The following is an 18,508-nucleotide window of genomic DNA, read 5'->3' on the forward strand; positions in this document are numbered from 1 at the left end:
GCTTATACTTGAAAGGGTCTGAGAAATGCCTGTAATTTTTGTAAGTAATTTCCAGTTGGTTACATTTGTTATTACCCATTACACAAATAGACTTTTCTCCCTCCTCTTACAAATACAAACAAAAGACACAGATTTTACAATGCGGACTGTAAACGATGAAGTCATTCTGGTGTTGTTATTCTAGATTTACAATGACCTCACTGAAAAAAGAACCTAGACCCCCGTGGTTAAATCACAACAGAACAATATTAAAACCAAATTTGAATAAACCATCTTAATAAGAAAGTGGGGTTAAGCTACAATGTCACTTCCATACCGAAAACTGCTCAGAGCAAGACAGAAAAGCCTTCGAACAGGATCATCTGCAAGCGTACTCGGCTAGGAGCTGCCCCTCGGGGCCAGCCAGCCCCACCGCAGCGCCGGGCCGAGGGAAGCGGCGCGACACGGAACGGAGCCGCCGCTGGAACGGCTGCCAAGGTCCGATCCCTCCTGTCCCGCCACAGAACACCGGAGCGTTGCGCAATAGGAAAACATCTAAAATATGTATTACACAGTTTTGTTCTCGCTAATCCAGCCTCGAGACCGGTAGCTGAGCCGCACTCACAGTTAAGCGTGTAATGCCTCAATGATAAGAATTACACGTAAGCGCAGCTCGACCTGCAGCTTCTCGGGAGGCGATGAGGAAAAACGCACTACGGAGCAATAAGCGGGTGACGTGCCCGTTTTTCTGAAGCCCCACCACAGCTCCTCTCTGCAACTCCGCCGATCTCCGCCTCCAAAACCTGGTACCTACGACAAACCCTGGCTGCAGGACCCTCGTCACTGCTGAACTGCCCTCTTCCCTCTTTTCCCTCCGCTCCCGGCAGGGAGCAGCACCCGACCGCCCTGCCGCGCCGCGCACCCGCACGTACACACAGACACAGACACACACACACCGCGGGACACACGGACACACACCCGCTCCCTCTCTCACACCGCACTCTCGCACCCTCGCACCCGCCGCCCGCCCCGCACCGGCTCCCGGCGCGCTGCTCGGCCCAGCCGCCGGCACCTCCCAAGGTCACGGCGCCTCACGGCGCCCGGCAGCGCCCGCAGGTGCGCGGTGCGCGATGCGCGGAAGGAGGGCGGGAGGGAGCCGGGAGGGAGCCGGGAGGGAGCCCGGCACCCCCGCCCTGCCTGCAGCCGCTCCGAACCGCCTCGCACCGCCCGCCTGCCTGCCTGCTGGGGGCGCTCTTCACCGGGCCCGCCACAGCTCCGCGGCCGATGGCGGATTATAAGGGACCGCTCTCCCCGCCCCCAGCGGAGTCTCCCTCCGCCCTCGTCCGCATTCCCCACCCCTCCTCTGGCCGAAGAGAAGGGCATGGAGTTGGCGGGAGCCTATAAAAGCCCCTGAGAGCGGGCTGGGGCCAGGGTGCTGTGACAGCCTCCGCGGGCAGAGCAGGGCCGCACCATGTCCCACCACTGGGGATACGGCAGCCACGACGGTGAGTGCCCGGCGGTGCAGGACACCTGCCGGCAGGTTCCCGGGAGCCGCGCCCGCTGCTGCCCCGCGGAGCCCTTGCTTGGAGCGGCAGTGAGCTCGGTGGCGCTTTTTTTCTCGTAACCTTGAAATGCACCTGCGTCCGTGCAGCCTGTCCGGCGCTCCGCACGCTGTGCCGGAGCATCTCCTGCTTCCCTGCTGACATTCCTTTACTTCGGGAAGGGAACGATGGGCGCTGCTCCACAGGACGGGGTGTCCCCGAGGACTCCCCGGTACAACCCCCGCCTCAGCCGCCGAGGCTGTGCGGCTGCCGGGTGTCTCGGTGCCCAGGTGGGATCTCTGCTCGCCTGTGCTGCTGCTACCGCCAGCCCACACAAGTGGTACGCAGTTAAAGGCTGATGCTGGTGTTCGAACGTCCCGATTTCCAGAGAGAGAGTTATCGCTTATATCCCCCGAACTTTGTGTCTTTTCCCACTGAGTTGCTTTCCGCTGTCTTACAGGACCCGCTCACTGGCATGAGCACTTTCCCATCGCCAATGGAGAGCGCCAGTCCCCCATTGACATCTGCCGCAAGTCCGCCAAGTACGACTCCTCTCTGAAGCCTCTTAGCTTCAGTTATGATGCCAGCACGGCCAGAAACATCGTCAACAACGGGCACTCTTTCAACGTGGAGTTTGATGATTCTTCCGACAAGTCAGGTGAGACCTCACCTTCGTGTGCAGGAGGGGAATGACAGAAATTGCTACTAACTAACTCGTACTAAAATGTATTCTAAATCCGTAAGGGTTTTTTAAGGATGAAAACAAACAAAAATATTCTGGCTTCTGTAAGGTGAGGATTCAGCAAACAGGAAACTGAGATCTCATTAGAAGAAAACTAAGGCTGTCTAGGCAGCTAAACTCCAGTGAAGTGAATTGGTTTATTTTTGTATAAGTCAGAAGGATCTGGATAAGGGCTTGGCTGTGGAAAGAAAAAAATTTAAGTGTATTTGACAGGAATAATTTTAGGCATAGGTTATCATAAGCTCCTGCTCAAATGGTTAAAAGAAGAGGCGAAATAACATTGTAGGAAAAAAATGGCCTTAGAATAGCAAAGGATTACAGTTAACAACTTGAAGTGGAAATAGTTTCTTTGGTTATCAAAATACTATTTCATATTTCTGAAGCCAGTATGCTCCCAGGTTAGTACAGAAACAGATAAATGTTTAGAAAAAATAGCTCTTTGTTCTTTTATAAGTCAAAAAAGCATTATCCCTGGCATTTCTTGATGCTGGGCTTTCTAGATAAAGTGTCTGATGGATTCCTACAAAGTTTGCTAGCAGGCGGTCGGTCTACAGTGTCTTGCTGTTCATTGTGCTCTGTGGTGAAATTAAGTACGGAATCCTGCAAAACCTTAATAATCCTTACTGAAAGGAACAGCTTTTCTGATGGGCAGACTGAATCCAAGCTGTCCTTGCAACGAGGGTTCTGTATGTTGTTTTTGATTGTAGTTTTTCATATGGCTGCATTTGCAAAGTCATCACCCTGCCACAATGAATGTGCCTTTATCTTTAATTTGGACAACAAAAACAATCCTGTTCTAAGTCACTAGCTTCTCTATACACTGCTTGATTTAACTTGCTTGAGCAAGTGTCCTATTTTTCCTAAGTGTTTTGTTGGGCATGTCATTTAGGGAATGGTGCTGAAACCAAATGATCTGTGCCTACTGAAAATACGAGGTTTTTGTAACTAATGTAATACAGCAGTATAACAGACATTCAGCAGTGCTCTAAGAATTTGACTTTGTATTTTAACTCTATTTTTTATGCTGGACAATATTAACTAGTAAGATATAAGCGTTAACAGTTGTATAAATACACATAGGTCCACATACAATTTACAAAAAGTATCAGTGTTGATATTTGTACAGTTTTAAAAAGGAGAGGAAAAAGGTATTCTGACCTGTGTTTATTTTTTTGAAACACTGGGAAGCTAAAGCAGCTGCATCGTGTTCAATTTAACAGTGTCATGGAGAATAAGGTAAATGATCCAGAGTACAAAAAAAAGATTTTCTTACCAGATACGTGCAAGTCTACTCTTGCTGCCATCCTGCTCTCACTGAGCCCAAAGGAATGAGGTTGAGGTCTTCACAGTGTAAAAAACTATTGGGTTCACTTGGTGCGTACCTAAGTCTGTGAAAACAACTGTGAAAATCAGGTTGTGAGGAAAAAAATGGCAGGAACATAAAATAATTTAAAGAAACGTCTGCAGGAAGAATGCTCTTTATGAGAAGTCAGTGCAGAACCAGAACATCTGTGACAGGGATCCTTTGACAAATCTGCAGTGACACAGCTTTCAGAGTGGGAGGATAGGAGATGCAAGTAGAAATGTTCTCAGTATCTCTATTAGTGAAGCAAAAAATTATTATTCTTTAGAAACAAAAACCACTAAATAGGTACCTGTGAAGCTGGGTATGGGTGGATCATTCACTACTAGACTTCCTATTGAAATTTGCAGTGCACAGAATCTACCTGGCAGCACACTTAATGGCTTCATTTGTATGCGGTTAACTAGGTAACCTACTTTCCTTACACAAAATAGAGCTGTCTTTGACTTGTATCTGCTTGATTCTGCATTTGAGACTCAAATGTGTTCTTGCTTAGACATCACACAACAATCACAGGGAAAAGCTATGTGAGGTTATGTGATGTGCTGGTATGTTTTACAAAAGACAATGGAATAATATCCTGCAAATACTTCCCACAGGCTGTATTGCTTGTTTCTATGAGCTGTCCCATATGTGGTAATGAATTATCTGTAGTAGTAGGCGCAAAATGAAGTAATAAGATCATTGTTTGTGAATAATCTTCAAGATGAGTAACTGCACACAAAGTAGATCCATTTCATTAAGAGCCGTCAGTCTCATAACTAACGACACTGAAACTGAACAGCAGTTCTAGGTCTTAGTATCTGATTGCTCACTCCTGCTCTCCAGAATATACAAAATGCAATTTAAAATATAATTAATATAGAATAATAATATAATAAATAATATAATAAAAATATACTATTTCAATTTTAAAAAACTCGAAGCAGGTAGTAATAGTATAATAAAAGTAGTTATTTTCTATTTTGTATGCTTAGAGCCTTTTGGAATGCTTTCTTGGGTTTGTATGTAGAAACTGAACTCTGAACTTCCCCATTCAGTTGTTACTTAGTCTTCGCCTTCAGTTCTTGCAGTTGCTTTCTTAATTTTCATGTCCACTGTCTTTTAATAGTAGTACAACATAAAGTATTTGTAGGCATTAATCTTTAAAAGTCTTTCATTTCAAAAATTTCTTTTTCATTTTGACAGCAAAAAGTCATTATGATAAAAGTGTCACTAGGAATAAAACTTTGAATTCAGGTTCATCCACTCTCATGATGGAACCAGACCCTACATGTATGAGTGAAGCAAGTGATGATGATAATTCTTAAAATAAGATGTGTAACTATCATACAGGAACTTTACAGCAAAGGAGTCTCATTAAGGGTACTTCATTTAACATTAAATGTTGCATATTCCAGTCTTCTGTAAGGACTTGTGTATCACTTCCCTTGCTTTAAGACAGAATTAAACAGCGACCTCTCAGAGCCATAAAACCACAGGACATGACTGTCCTCAAAAAACCCTCAGGAGCCTGAAAGATTTTGTAACATGTGTAAAGCGTGTTCCCTGTGTGAGTTTTTCCAGAGTCTTTGAGAATTTATCTGAGTTCAGAAATTTAACTGAAGCATGTTCACAACAGTAGACTCTGTAGTCTGTATTTTCTGATCAAGTGTTTGATGCGCTTATGAAAGAAGTCAATCAGCCATTAATTTATTCTATAACAAGAATGCTAAAATATTATATTTTAGCTGTAGAACCTGACAGTTCTACTGAGAAGTGAATTGCAACTATGGTGTCAAACTCTAGAGACTTGACAAAATGTGCTGGTAATTTATGCTTGTGGCTAAGTCCCTTAATTGTTTCCTTCTCCTTGATGCTGAGCTAGAGTATTGAAATTCAAGTCAGTGTCCCAAGAAAATCTGACATTTTTGCAGATATTAAGTCATAGTAGAACTTAAAAATTATGAGAAGACATTGAAAATGAAAATACTGTATTTGCCTTGATGCTAGCTCCCCTTGAGAGTGTTTCAGTAGTTGTAATCCAATATATTACCTGATTCTTTCTATAATTGTAAATATTAATGCATACACTTCAGCTGTCTTGAATTATGACTCACTGTAAGTAAACTAATCTATTTTGTCACAGTGGTTATTGAAGAGCCAGTGTATTAGCACTGCTCAGTTGGCAGTGAGTTTCTTTGAAAATAATGCCATTGTTGCTCTTCTCCTACAATTCCACCTCAGCTGGTAAATGGAAGAAGAAATATGTAAGTCTGCTGTCCTTAAGGCACAACTCTTAATCAAAGTCACTGCTACTGGTCTATTTTTAGGCTTCCCAGATCTAAAGATATAATATTAACCATGCCAGAATAATATTGCATGTCATCAGTATAGGGTCATGCATTGAAGGTCCACATTGCTTAAGCAATGAATGTGTTGATCCTTTGGAATCAGAAATCAGAGAGCTGATTGATTATAGATTTAGGGGACTGTATTCAGACACCTGCTTATGTCACACATAATGTTGTGTATGGCTTAGCTAAAATGTCAGAGGTTTCAAGGGCATATGATCTTTGTAATTTTTCCTGTGAATTGGGATCACCAGAAGCTGCAAAGTCTGTATAAACAAGTACTTGAATAGTTCCAGTATTTCCAGGAACTGGAAAGGAAGATGAGCGGGCATGAGATTAGTCCTGCATGTTTCAGGTCTTCGTTTCTTTGCAGAGAAGTGTCCTTCTTTGTTTACACTGGGGTGGAGTTGGTTTGTGTGTAGAGGTTTTTTTGTTTGGTTTGGTTTTTTTTTAATATTAACATGCAATTTCTGAGCAGAAATTTGACCTGAATTGCGCATTTAACAATCATGGAAACTTAATTCCTTCCCTTTTGCAAATCCCTCCTCTAGAGGTGCTTTTAATGCAAAACCAGGAGAAACTAGTCAGCTGTTATCAGCTGGGGCCACTTGGAAAAGTTTATTTTTAAGTTGTAATGAAGCTGTGTGCCAGATGTCACGATTACCACTCTGCTCAGCTGATAATTTGTTTATTTACTTACAGCCATGAGGGACTGCTGCATACTCAGAGGCAATGCTCACACCTTGAGTTTGTTAGTCCTTTGTTAGATCTGAGTGTAGTATTAACCCTGTGCAGTACACAATTTTCAGTACAGTGAGCAGCCACTGCATAGTATTCAAGTATTACTATTAGAAATTAAATCAGTTGATACTTTCAAGAGATACTTTCCAATTTGGTTCGTAAAAGTTGATGTAAGCCTATATAGTGTGAAATGTGAGGGCTGAAGACTGGTCCGAGACTCAGTACAGCATCTTACGATTCTCAGAGAATTTCTGTTTAAGAGACTGCATGAGAAATAAGCTCTACTGGTCCCAGGGAGTTGGAGGAATGTTAAGAACCTAAATGACTTTGTATCCTGAAGCAGGTCAGAGTCTTCCTGGCTGCTGCCCAGTCTGGATGAAATAGTTCAACTGAGGTGAATTGGAACCACTGACCTGCTGCAGATACACACGTCTTCAGACTTGCTGTGTTTTGGCAGCTGTTTCATTCTGGTCTATCTCTGTGGAACATCCTTGTAGCCTTATCAGGCTCAATTTCTAGCAGGGTCAGAAGTAGGTTTGTTTTGGTTTTTTTCCCTTATGATATACCAATTTTTTTTTTTTTTTTCTCATAGTGAAAACCATTACAGACGTTTTCTGTAAATAAGAGCACTACAGTCAGATGCTTCAATGCTGTCTTGCTTTTGTTGCTTGTCATGATACAATGTCCTAGGAGGAATGTCTGAAAGACATAATATAAAGAAGGAAACATCTCACAAAATGTGACACTCTGTACTCCACGTTTCCCAGAAGTGACGGCTCACCCTAACTGAACTGTAGCTTGTCAGATGGGAAGCCCATCCTTGCATAAGAACACAAGGCTAATTCCTGAGCATCCTCATAAGAGCCTTTTTCATGTCATTAATAGTACATGGTGCTCAAGTAGGTTTTTTTCCTTGCCTCAAGTAATGCTTCATCTGCTTTGTCTCTTCAAGTCCTGTTTTCCATTGTACAGATGTCTGTACAAACAAAAGCTTACTAAATATTAGCACTAATGTATGTACTGTGCATATGTTTACATAAACATATGCCTAGAATATTATTTACATGTCACATCTACTGTAGGCTGATATAAAATCATGGTTTTCTTTGTGCTAAAGCAGTGTGTGTGTGAGAGGGCTGTTCTCGAAGGTAGATGCTTGAAATATCCTGCTGCTAGGTTTTTGTTTGGTGCAATCTCAATTAGAGATTGAGATTTGGAGCTTTTGAACATCTACTGTACTCTAGTGGACTCATTGTTTCAGCTACTGGAAGGAGCTTTGTAGTCAGTGATTGTCATTTGTAGAACATTTTCTCATTCTGCATTTTCTCAGATTAACAAACTTTACAGTAGTATTTCTTCTTGTCACACTAATTGCTGTGACAGGAAGGAATTCAGTCCAACTCATTGAACAATCTTGTAGTTCCTCCGTTTTGATGAATCCTTTGACATGTTTATTGGCTTTATGAGATGTATTAGTCTTCTGCTCTGTATAAAGAGAACATTCCATAGGAGTTAACTAAATAACAGTAATTCCCACAGTATTCCTGCAAAAATTTAGATGTGGATGCTGCCACTTCCTGAGAAAAGGTATGAAGTGGTCCACAGTATTTTTTTACAAGGCTGTTCTGTTTCACACTGGAAGAATAACTGTTCACCAACTTGCCTTTAAATAGAGCAGTGAAGGTGTGCAGTCTCAGTAAACAGCTGTACCAGATGCAGCAAAACACCCTTTGATTTCTGTGTGTTTTCAAATATCCCAAGAAAGTATAATGGAGTCAAATCAACTTCACCTTCTGTATCCAAGAAATCCCACAGTTGGCATAAGTCACATAAGTGGAAGAGTTTGTGTGGTTATTTGACTTCCTGAATGAGTGGTGCTAATACTTGTATTCACCTAATTTAGACCATGTTACGAGATCATTTAACAGTGAAATATAATTACTGGATGTTGCTAGTATAACCTTTCTAGTAAAGGGTAGAAGATAGAAAGGTAATGGAAAAAATTTACCATTTCTTAATCTAAGGAAAGTAGCTCCAAATTTGTCTAATAAGTGTCTAATAGTGGAAAAGAAGAAAGGGCACTGTCAAACTGTCACCTCTTGGGCTGTAACACAAGACCAGGTTATGATGTAAACTGTCTTGAGTAAATGGAATCTGTAAGAAAATGTTTTTTCAGCTCATCCTGTGCTGTCTTCAGACAGCATCCATCTGAAGCTGTGCCATAAAACAGAAAGGATCACAGCTGCATATGTATTTCCAGGATGGTTTTCACTAATACTGATTTCAAAAGTAAGGGAGCTAATGATGAAATGCTCAAATACAGATCAGAACATCCCCATCCTTTTTTAAAAAGGGATGGAAAGATTGGATTTTTTTTCAATGTGGCCTCGAGTTGATATTCCTGTCACATGGAACATAGACAGGGAAGTTGCTGGTATGAATTTCTGATTCTCTGTGAACTTTCATCGTGCAAAAGCTGGTAGCATTTATTTATGGTTTAAAAAGCTTGTTCTGAAGAAAATAGCAGTTCTATCATTGCTACTTTGCCTTTTAAGTTTAGTTTTAAGTTTTGCTTTCTTGGAAAGACTGAGTATTAAAAATAAAATAACTGCTTAATATAGGCTAGAACAAGAGGGCCATTCTGTAATTAAGCCTGCTGGATTTGTATTCATTCTCACTAATCTAATTATTACTTTCTTTGAATGCTCTGCTGTGAGTCAAAATAAGCTAGTGCTGGATTTGAGAACCACAGAATGAGAAAAGTAAGCAAAAACTGTGAAGAGATTTTTCTGCATCTTCTGGAGTTTTGAGACTATAGCAAACTTTGTGTGGAGAAATAACACTGCAAATGAACTCAAGAACATTGCATGGTTCTGTTTTTCAGCATGCTTTCCATTGATTAATAATGGCAGATTAACCTGTGCTGTGCTAGTGCTTTCTGAGGTGAAGGAGTGGTGGAACCTCAGTCCATTTGTACCTGCAACAACCAGCAAGGCCGTGAACTGAAGCACTGCAACTCCATGGCATCATTTTAAAATAAGACATGAAATTGTATACATTAAATGATTTTGAATCTGTAAAGACACAGCAACCAGTTGCTTCATTTCCAAAAGGAATGAATGCCCTTCTACAGCTGCTGTTCTGAAAAAAGTTCTCAGATTTGTAGTCCTGTGCTTGAAACAGTTATGCTTCTTGGCAGCTAGCACATGCAGAAATGCAAAAGTAGAATATGTTCTTATTTGATTATTTTAAGTAGACATTCTTCTTTGGATCACATAGCTTGGATATAGGGCAAGTCCTGGTGTCTTGGCTACAGTACTGGAAATTACATAGGTTGCAGTGGAACATGTATTCATGTTTTTCAAATAAAAATACTTGTTGGGAGATTTCTAAATGTATTTACCAAAGGAGCCCTAGGCAAATGCTAGATTTGTCCACTGAACCCAAATTTTGCATGCATAGGGAATGTTGGTGGAAACTTACGTATTTTTAAGAAATCTGACTCCATTTTCATGTATTGCAGATTTTTAGTGAAATTTTTGTCACCTTATTGTTTATATCCATGGCTGGTGTTGTTCATGCTTGTATATAATGGGACTTTTTCAAACCTGCAGCCACCTTTTCCAATCAGCATTTGATACATATTTTCACACATGTACATATTGTGCTAGTGTCTAGACTAATTGCAGACTGAGAGGAAAGCATCTTTACTCCACAGAATTATTTTGTGGCACATACATAGAGCACACTTACATGTAATATCTGATGTCAGCACTCTTCTGTCACTTTATTGTATATATATTTATAGAGAGTAATTGGTCTCTTAAAATATCTGACACTTCAAATTACTTTTTGTTTTTAAATTTTTAAATATTAACAACTTAAAGATTTAATTTTGAATTTGGATTTGAGAATCTTAGGGGGGAAAAAAGGAAAAAATCCCCACCCAACCCACACACTGGTGTGAAACCTTTCTCTGATAACTTGGATAAATAGCTCTATTTAATAGAACTTTTTGTTGTTATTCTGTGCTTTGTGCTGCACTGGAGGAGACATTGTCTGTGCCCTGAGCATTTTGCAATGGTCGGGCTTGATCCTGCATATCATAATGGTGATTGGTCACAGCTGGAGTAGAAGGGTAAGACTAACAAGCAGAATAAGGGAGCTTGCTCTTGTATAATTCAAAGTGTGGCTGGGAACTTCACTCAGAGCAGTCCCATAGCACAAGTAATGCCAGATAATAGAGAGCATAAATAAACAAATCGGTTCCAAAAAGTCTGTCTCTGTAGGCATTGACATTTTTACCACAATGGGAAGGACAAAAGATTTGAATTCACATCTCTGCACTGTCTTGTCCTGTGCCTAGAGCTTTACCTTGCTGCAAGAAGTCTAACCCATGGCTAACAGGTGTTCAGATTTAAATTGGAACCAAAAACATTTTACTCAATCCAATCTGCCACAGGATTTGCAGGATTAAGGCCTAAATGGATGAAGTGTCTAAAATGAAAGGACAGACTACATTAGTACATGGAAGATGATTCAGTCTTCAAATGTACATCCTTAGAATGATTCTATGTGGGCCTCTTACAAAGGGCTTTTTTAATCTATTTGGTGACAGAAAAGTTACATCTTCCTCATCACTTGTAATACCAGCATGCCTGTTAAATTGCTGATGACCTGCTCACTGTAAAGTCACTTATGTTTTTATGCATTTATTACCAATTTTGGTGTATTGCAGTAATGTACCATTGAGGATGATCTGGAGTAGCATGGCAGCATGCATTGAACTGTAAATCACATAAAATACTTGAGACAGCTGTTTCAGTTTGAAGGGAGACTTGATAACAAAAATTATGTGAGTTGCTAATAAAAGTTCTTTTCTTTGCAGTGGTGCAAGGAGGAGCGCTGGATGGAGTCTACAGGCTGGTGCAGTTTCACATTCACTGGGGATCCTGTGATGGCCAAGGATCTGAGCACACTGTGGATGGTGTGAAGTATGATGCAGAGGTAGGACATGCTTTACCTTCTCCAGTCTTCTTTGTATAATGAGGGGGTTTATTTAAGTATTCCACCACAGTAGTACTTTGACTACAGATCTTCATAGGAGAAGGTTACCATAGACCATTTTGGTATGATGCCACCTTAGAACATAGTCCTTGCAAGAGCAGGACATTAGGGTTGTAATTTTTCTCAGATACTTCATGTCAAAGAGAAACAGAAAACCCCACATTAATAATACCCATTTTTTCCACTGCTTTCTCAGTGACTCTTGGAAATTATGAAAAAAGAGAATTGTAGCACATCTGAACATGCACGTCCCCTTTTCCTAGCTTCAATTTTTAACATCAGAGGTATTTATAAAAGCAGCAGAATAATTTTGGGGCAGATATTTTCATATTTTGGTAGCAAAGAATCAAGGGGAGCTATGAAGAGAGCAGACAGTAAAGTGCAATCTTTCTGTCTGGCACTCTTTGTGATACCCTTGAGACTCTGGATGTCCCTCAGACCACTTAAGACTACATATTACAGTCTGATATAGAAACTGAGTGACTTTAATACCTTATATCCCACCTTTCCTCATCCTCTGTTTAAAAATCTACCTCTGGTTTCTGTGACTGACTTCTAAAATATATTAATAAATATACACTTGTGGAACATACCTGTGATTTGCATTGTCAGATAAAAGAAATTACCCCACAAATTCATTGGCTCTGCTGCTTTTTCATGAGAAAAGTAGCTTTTGTCTTATCTGAGAAACTTTCAGTTGCCTTCTGTCTTTCACAGTACCATAGTTACTTGTTAAACTTGACTTGCAGTGTGGGGAAACAGTCTGATGAACTTAAATTAGAAATAACTTGGAAATTAAAAAGAAAGTAACACCCTGGCTAACATGACCTGGAGATTAATTTAATATTATTTTCCAAGTCTTTCCAGTAAAGGGCAGGACTGTTAAAAAAAAAACAAAAAACAAACAAACTTCCAAATTGTGAGTCAAATCTGTAGTTTAAGTATCTTCTCTGCTTCTTCTGACACAGGCAATATATATCAGTGTAGTAAGAACTCCAGGATATATAGCATTAAAATACTACATCAAAATCCTGTGGGCTGTATGTGGGAAAAACTTATGCTGCAGATAACAGGAGATTCACCACATGAAAAGCAGAATGAATACAGCCACAGCTTGCCTTTAAAACTCACCAGGGAATAGAAGTGAGGAGCAAAATAAAACACATTACAGAAATCTCTTTGAATAAATGAAACTTTAAAGTAGGTAAATAATTCAACAAATTCTTAACTGTACACAAAAGCTTTCAAACCTCAGCAGTAAAACACCATCTCTTACTCTTAATAAATTACTTCCCTGCATCTTTATTTGTGAAGTATTCTGGATGGAATATCATCTTTACAATGCTTCTTTGTTTTCTTGCTCCTAGCTCCATATTGTTCACTGGAATGTAAAATATGGTAAATTTGCTGAAGCTGTGAAGCATCCTGATGGTTTAGCTGTGGTGGGCATCTTCATGAAGGTTTGTTAAACTTTTTCTATTATTTGTCCAGCACATTCATTGTGTTTAAGAGAGGAACCTAAGAGCAGAAAATAGAGTATAAGGCAGCATTTGCTATACTGCCCAAATCTGTAGCAAACTAGGTGGTGCTCCAAATTCTTACCTTCCTTTATCTGTAAAAATTGTACACTGGCCATGGAGTATGACTGCCATCCATCATTGTGGCAGCCCTGTAGCAAGCATTCTTAACTTCATCAAGATAGTGATGCTACCTTAAGTCTTACCAGTGAAAGGTGATGTGCATAACTGACCAAATTGTGTGTGTGAATATGCAGTGTGACCAGCCTAAATAGCACCTATTTTCCTTCTCTTGTCATTGTTAAATGCCAGAGTGTTTTGTGTTTTGTGCTAGTTGAATTGCCTTGACAGCTAGCTGGAGGAGATGTCTGCTCCAGCAGTGTGTAGTATTCCATCCTGGCCTCACTGTGGGTGACTATTTTATTAGGAGGATGACTTCCATAAAAGAAGAACAGCTTAGGTCCAAAAATAAATCCACACACTGTAAATGAAAATAGCTTCATTGTGTCCAATGTCCTTGGCTGACCCGTTTGTGCTCACTGTCAACTGAAATGATTTTACAGAGCCTGTTTAAATCACTTATGCTGTAATACTGCTATTATGTAATGAAATGCAGCTGGAAAAAAAGTTTCCTGGAGAACTGTAACAGAAAACTAAAGGTGTCATGAGAATGCATGGCGATTTTTATTTTCATATGGTTTGTGTTACAGGTGGGAAATGCCAAGCCTGAGATGCAGAAGGTTGTGGATGCTCTGAGCTCCATTCAAACCAAGGTAATACTTGCTGTCTGTGTTGATGGACACCCGTCACAACTGTGCTATTTTCTTCGGAAAGTAGATTTTTTTACTTCTTCCCAGCCTTCTGCATATATGAACGTAAAACACACCTTCTTGCCATCAGCACAGGTGCTTCTATAATTCTAAAAGCAAAACAGATTGGAATGAAGTTGACGTAGAGAGCATGGAGTACTAGAAACAGTGATTATTTCCTATCTTTGTGGCCACATTTCTCTCTTTTAACTGTATTTAAACCTATAGGATAGGATTCATCTTCCTAATCTAAACTACATTCCTTCGTCCCCTTTCTAGTCTGTGGTAACAAATGGAAAAGGCATTTCCCCTCATCTGCACATCTGTGGGTTAAATTTCCTTTTCCCAAGAAGGCATGCTTCTCTTGGCTATTTCTAGAGAGAATTCAGATAAACGGTTTGATCGGGATATCTAATTTAGGGGGAAAAAGTCTTCCTGTATATTAAATATTGTGTGCAGTGTGTGTGTGTGATTTTAGTGTGCTGACTAATGAGAAACTAAAAGTACTTAGTGAGTAATTAAGTACCTTCATAGTGGGTAAAGGCCAATGAGAAACATGGACAGGAAAGGTAAAAAATTACACTATGCTGTCATCTTTCTCATCAGGCTCCCTTTGTGGTAAATGGATAGTGTTCCTTACTGCAATGGACTCTCCAACAGGTCTCACAGGTTCTGTGTTTACAGTGCAATCAGCGTACATGGCATCTGAAATCTCAACTGTTTTTCAGGCAAGGTCAAATCTTATCTCTAAGACCAAGGAACATAAATGCAGCATTTGATATGAGAAGCAATATCTTGAAAATCTTGTAAGAAATATATTGCTGAGAGTATTTAATCCCAAAGGTACTACAGTTGGCATGCAACACTTGATGCCAAATCCCATTTCTGCCTTCCTACAAACATGGAGCTTTTCTGGGAGACTTCACTACTGCAATCCTAGTGTGTGTATGTGTTCTCTTCCTGACATCAGCCCATCTGCTTACTTTATTGTAGGGAAAGCAAGCTTCCTTTACAAATTTTGACCCTACTGGACTCCTTCCTGCATGCAGAGACTACTGGACATACCCTGGCTCACTGACCACTCCACCACTGCTTGAATGTGTGATCTGGCATGTTCTGAAGGAGCCCATCACTGTGAGCCCTGAACAGGTATGTTTCCAATGGCTGGTGCCAGTAGATGTGTACTGGAGTTGCACAGATGGCTTCAGCCCACCAGGTGATCTATGAAGTGGCAGTGTTAGTGTAGAGTTGTGCAGGGTATAGCTAGCATCACATGTCAAAAATATCTATCTGAAGTGGTAATCCTCTTCTGACAGGACTCTGCTTCTGCCTGTGGATATAGTTTGCTGTAGAATGTAAGACTTGTCTTCTATTTGAGCACTCCAGGGAAGATAGGGAGGGAAGTTGAAAAAAATTATCAGATATTTTCTGGATACATGGTTAGAGCTGTCATGTGGTAAAAATCTGGAAAATTGAGGCATGCATGAAAGGACCATTTGCACATGCAGTTAGTCCAGCATGTATTGTGAGCATCAGCAGGTTTGCTGTACAAGCAATTACCTCTCTGGCTTGCCCTGAAGAGGCCAGGTTTACAAAGCACCTGAGGAGCATGTGTGCTGCATCCACAGTCTCACACTGTAGAGCTGTAGTTGGTTTGTTGATTTTCCAGCATTTCCAGGACACTGAACTCTTTTTGCAAGTTCTGTTTGTCACAGAACAGACTGGGAAATCCTACGCAGCTTTGTGATGATTCTAACAAAGTTTCCATTGTTTGGAAGAGGCAAAATTTGCAGATTCCAGAAGTCTGCTGCCTAAGAAAATACTATTGACCAGCCTGAGAAGGATAGTCTTCCTAGCAGGAAGAAGCTTGTGCAGATTAAATCACTCTTGGCCCCAGCTTTCTGTACCATCCATTAATGAAATTACGTACAGGCAAGATTCCATTTTTGGGTTCAGATCTGTATGCTTGAGAGATATAAATAAAATCTAGAGCCTATAAATACAAACCAGTCCTGAAGGGCTTTAGTTTAACCTTCAAATTCCTAAGTATCTTTTATTGATGGTAGATATGCTAACAATCTGCACCTAATTCTAGGGGGTTTCTGATATAAAAGAAAATGCAACTGAGCTGATTTAGAACTTAAGTTAGATAGAACATGTGATGAGCAAGAACTGTTGGAAGTAATAACTATAGCAGTGATCGATTGTCATTAGTAAACTGCAAAGGAGCATTAAAGTTGACGCTACTCCAAACTATTCCTATTACTGTTGATAATCCAAAGTCTGAAAATATGGTTTTATTATAAGGCAGGAACACACCCACCAAAATAGTGGGTTTCTTTCTACTATACCTACTCCAACCACCTACAAGTGGTAAAACTTACCACTTATTTCTCCCTTACACACCTCTCCATGTTACCATCAATATTTCCACACTGTGTGGCAGTTTGCTTTTTCATTTCCATACTGATCAAAATAAGAAACCATATGTAAGAGTATTGATTCAGGGTTTAAGGTGGATAGGTTTTCCGAAGCTGAATATAATAACAGCATGGTGTAGCAAGCCTGCTATCACTTGTTGTGACACAGCAGTTCTTGGCAGAGGCTGAGCTTTCAGCTTTGTTCTGGTTGGTCTTGAAGGTAAAGTCCAGCGGAGACAGGTCACTGCTGAGGCCATTTTTCCTTGAATGTGGAAAAACCTGGTCTAGAACCTGACTTGTAGGAAATCCTGTGTCCCACCTACATACCTTCATCAGCAGTTCTACCTGACTGTGTGAAATTATGTTTGGGTTTGGTTCTTATTTTGGCACAATCTTTTTGTGAGTTTTGGATATTCCTACTTAGACATAAAGGTGCTTTTGTTACATCAGATTGTCCACGCACCAGTTGTACTTCAGGAACAAGTACCATAACTGTACACTATGCTCCTGTTGATGTGAAGTAGTTTTCCCCTCTCACAGCATTTGGAAATCAGGATAACTTGAATTAATTCAGCAGCTTTATTTTGACCCAAGGGTAAAGCCATTTTTAGTTGTTATTATTTCAAGTGGACTTAAAAAAAACAGCCAAAACTGTGTAACTTGCAGAGGATTCTGAAAGGATTTCAATTCATATCTGGATCAAGGACAAACTGCTCTTTGCTTGCAGAGTTCATAAAATGTGTGTCTATGTCCTTGTTTTTTGTGCTTTTACAGTTGTTCTTGCCAGGATATTTTGTGGACAGGTGAGGCTATGTCAAGGCTGGAAATGGTGTGGATGAAATGCAGACGTGGGTGCTGATGCCATCTCTAGACTACTAATACTGGCAAAACTTTGACTTAGAGCTCTGGTTCAGGCTCAAGATGTGTAGTTTCAAAAAGTCCTGCTGAAATGAAAGCATGCATTTGAGGATATTTGTGCCTTTTCCCACAGATGTGCAAACTCCGTGGCCTTTGCTTCAATGCTGAGAATGAGCCTGTGTGCCATATGGTGGACAACTGGCGCCCATGCCAGCCTTTGAAGAGCAGAGAAGTCAGAGCCTCCTTCCAGTAACCTCAGTGCTGAGAGTGTTAGGAATTGCTGTGTTTGTGAGGAGCCCCTTTTGCTAAGCCCAAATCAAACTTTGCCATGTGTGCCCAAGCAACATCATGTCTCCCAGATCCATTCTTTCTTTTGCTCTGCATCTGAAATGCCAGCTATTGAAATGTGAAAGGCTCTTGGCTGAATGGGAAAGGGTTCTTAAGGTGTGGGGTTGGGGGAGGCAGGGGGTGGGTGGCTGTGTGCATTTTGGTGACTATTACTGCGACTGACACTTTTTTATAACAATAAGTTGGCTACTTGGGAGAGGGTATGGTGGTAGCAAAATAAGCCATTTTAAGAAACCTCATCCACTGGTGTGATAGTACACGTAATTAACGATAACTTGAAGCTTTGTAAGAAGCACAGGAATACAGAATCTAGCTATAATTTAGAGAAAAAAGGTATTTTGAGAAAGTTAAGCAAAATTAATATTTAGAATTAGACTTCGTAGATTTTAAGAAACTGACATGTAAATATTTTTGAGACTATTTTGCATTTTTACCCGTGCTGTCAACAGCCTTAGTTACGTCTTAATGGTAGTGTTGGGTTTTTTAATTAAAAATGTTCTAAATTAAATGTTATCTTTAAAAGTTGTTATTACCATAGAAATAATACAAAATATCTTTTCTTTGAAATAATATATGTTCTAATTTAAAAAGGAAAATAATATTGTATTTTAGATAACTTCTCTAATAAATCTATACTTCTATTTTTGCTTCCCTGCTGTTATTTTAATTCTGGTAAAGAGTCACTGATCTGTTCACATGGTTTCATATTAAACATAATTACTAAACATATACATTGGGAATTGGCTTCAGTGACACTGAACATGAATGCAAGGCTATATGGATATGTTAA

At 40.3% G+C, this 18,508-nt stretch overlaps 1 protein-coding gene across 1 annotated transcript; it reads left to right on the forward strand.

Moving 5' to 3' along the window:
- Positions 1-1,311: 1,311 nt before the first annotated feature.
- LOC128805989 (carbonic anhydrase 2) lies at positions 1,312-18,359 on the forward strand. The gene is made up of 7 exons (XM_053975066.1): positions 1,312-1,484; positions 1,981-2,178; positions 11,588-11,706; positions 13,134-13,226; positions 13,994-14,056; positions 15,086-15,241; positions 17,504-18,359. Exons 1-7 carry the CDS (start codon positions 1,451-1,453, stop codon positions 17,621-17,623), a joined length of 783 nt encoding a protein of 260 aa, XP_053831041.1. The 5' UTR covers positions 1,312-1,450; the 3' UTR covers positions 17,624-18,359.
- Positions 18,360-18,508: the final 149 nt, after the last annotated feature.

The sequence above is a fragment of the Vidua macroura genome, chromosome 1 (genome assembly GCF_024509145.1).
Source record: "Vidua macroura isolate BioBank_ID:100142 chromosome 1, ASM2450914v1, whole genome shotgun sequence".
NCBI classification, from domain to species: Eukaryota; Metazoa; Chordata; class Aves; order Passeriformes; family Viduidae; genus Vidua; species Vidua macroura.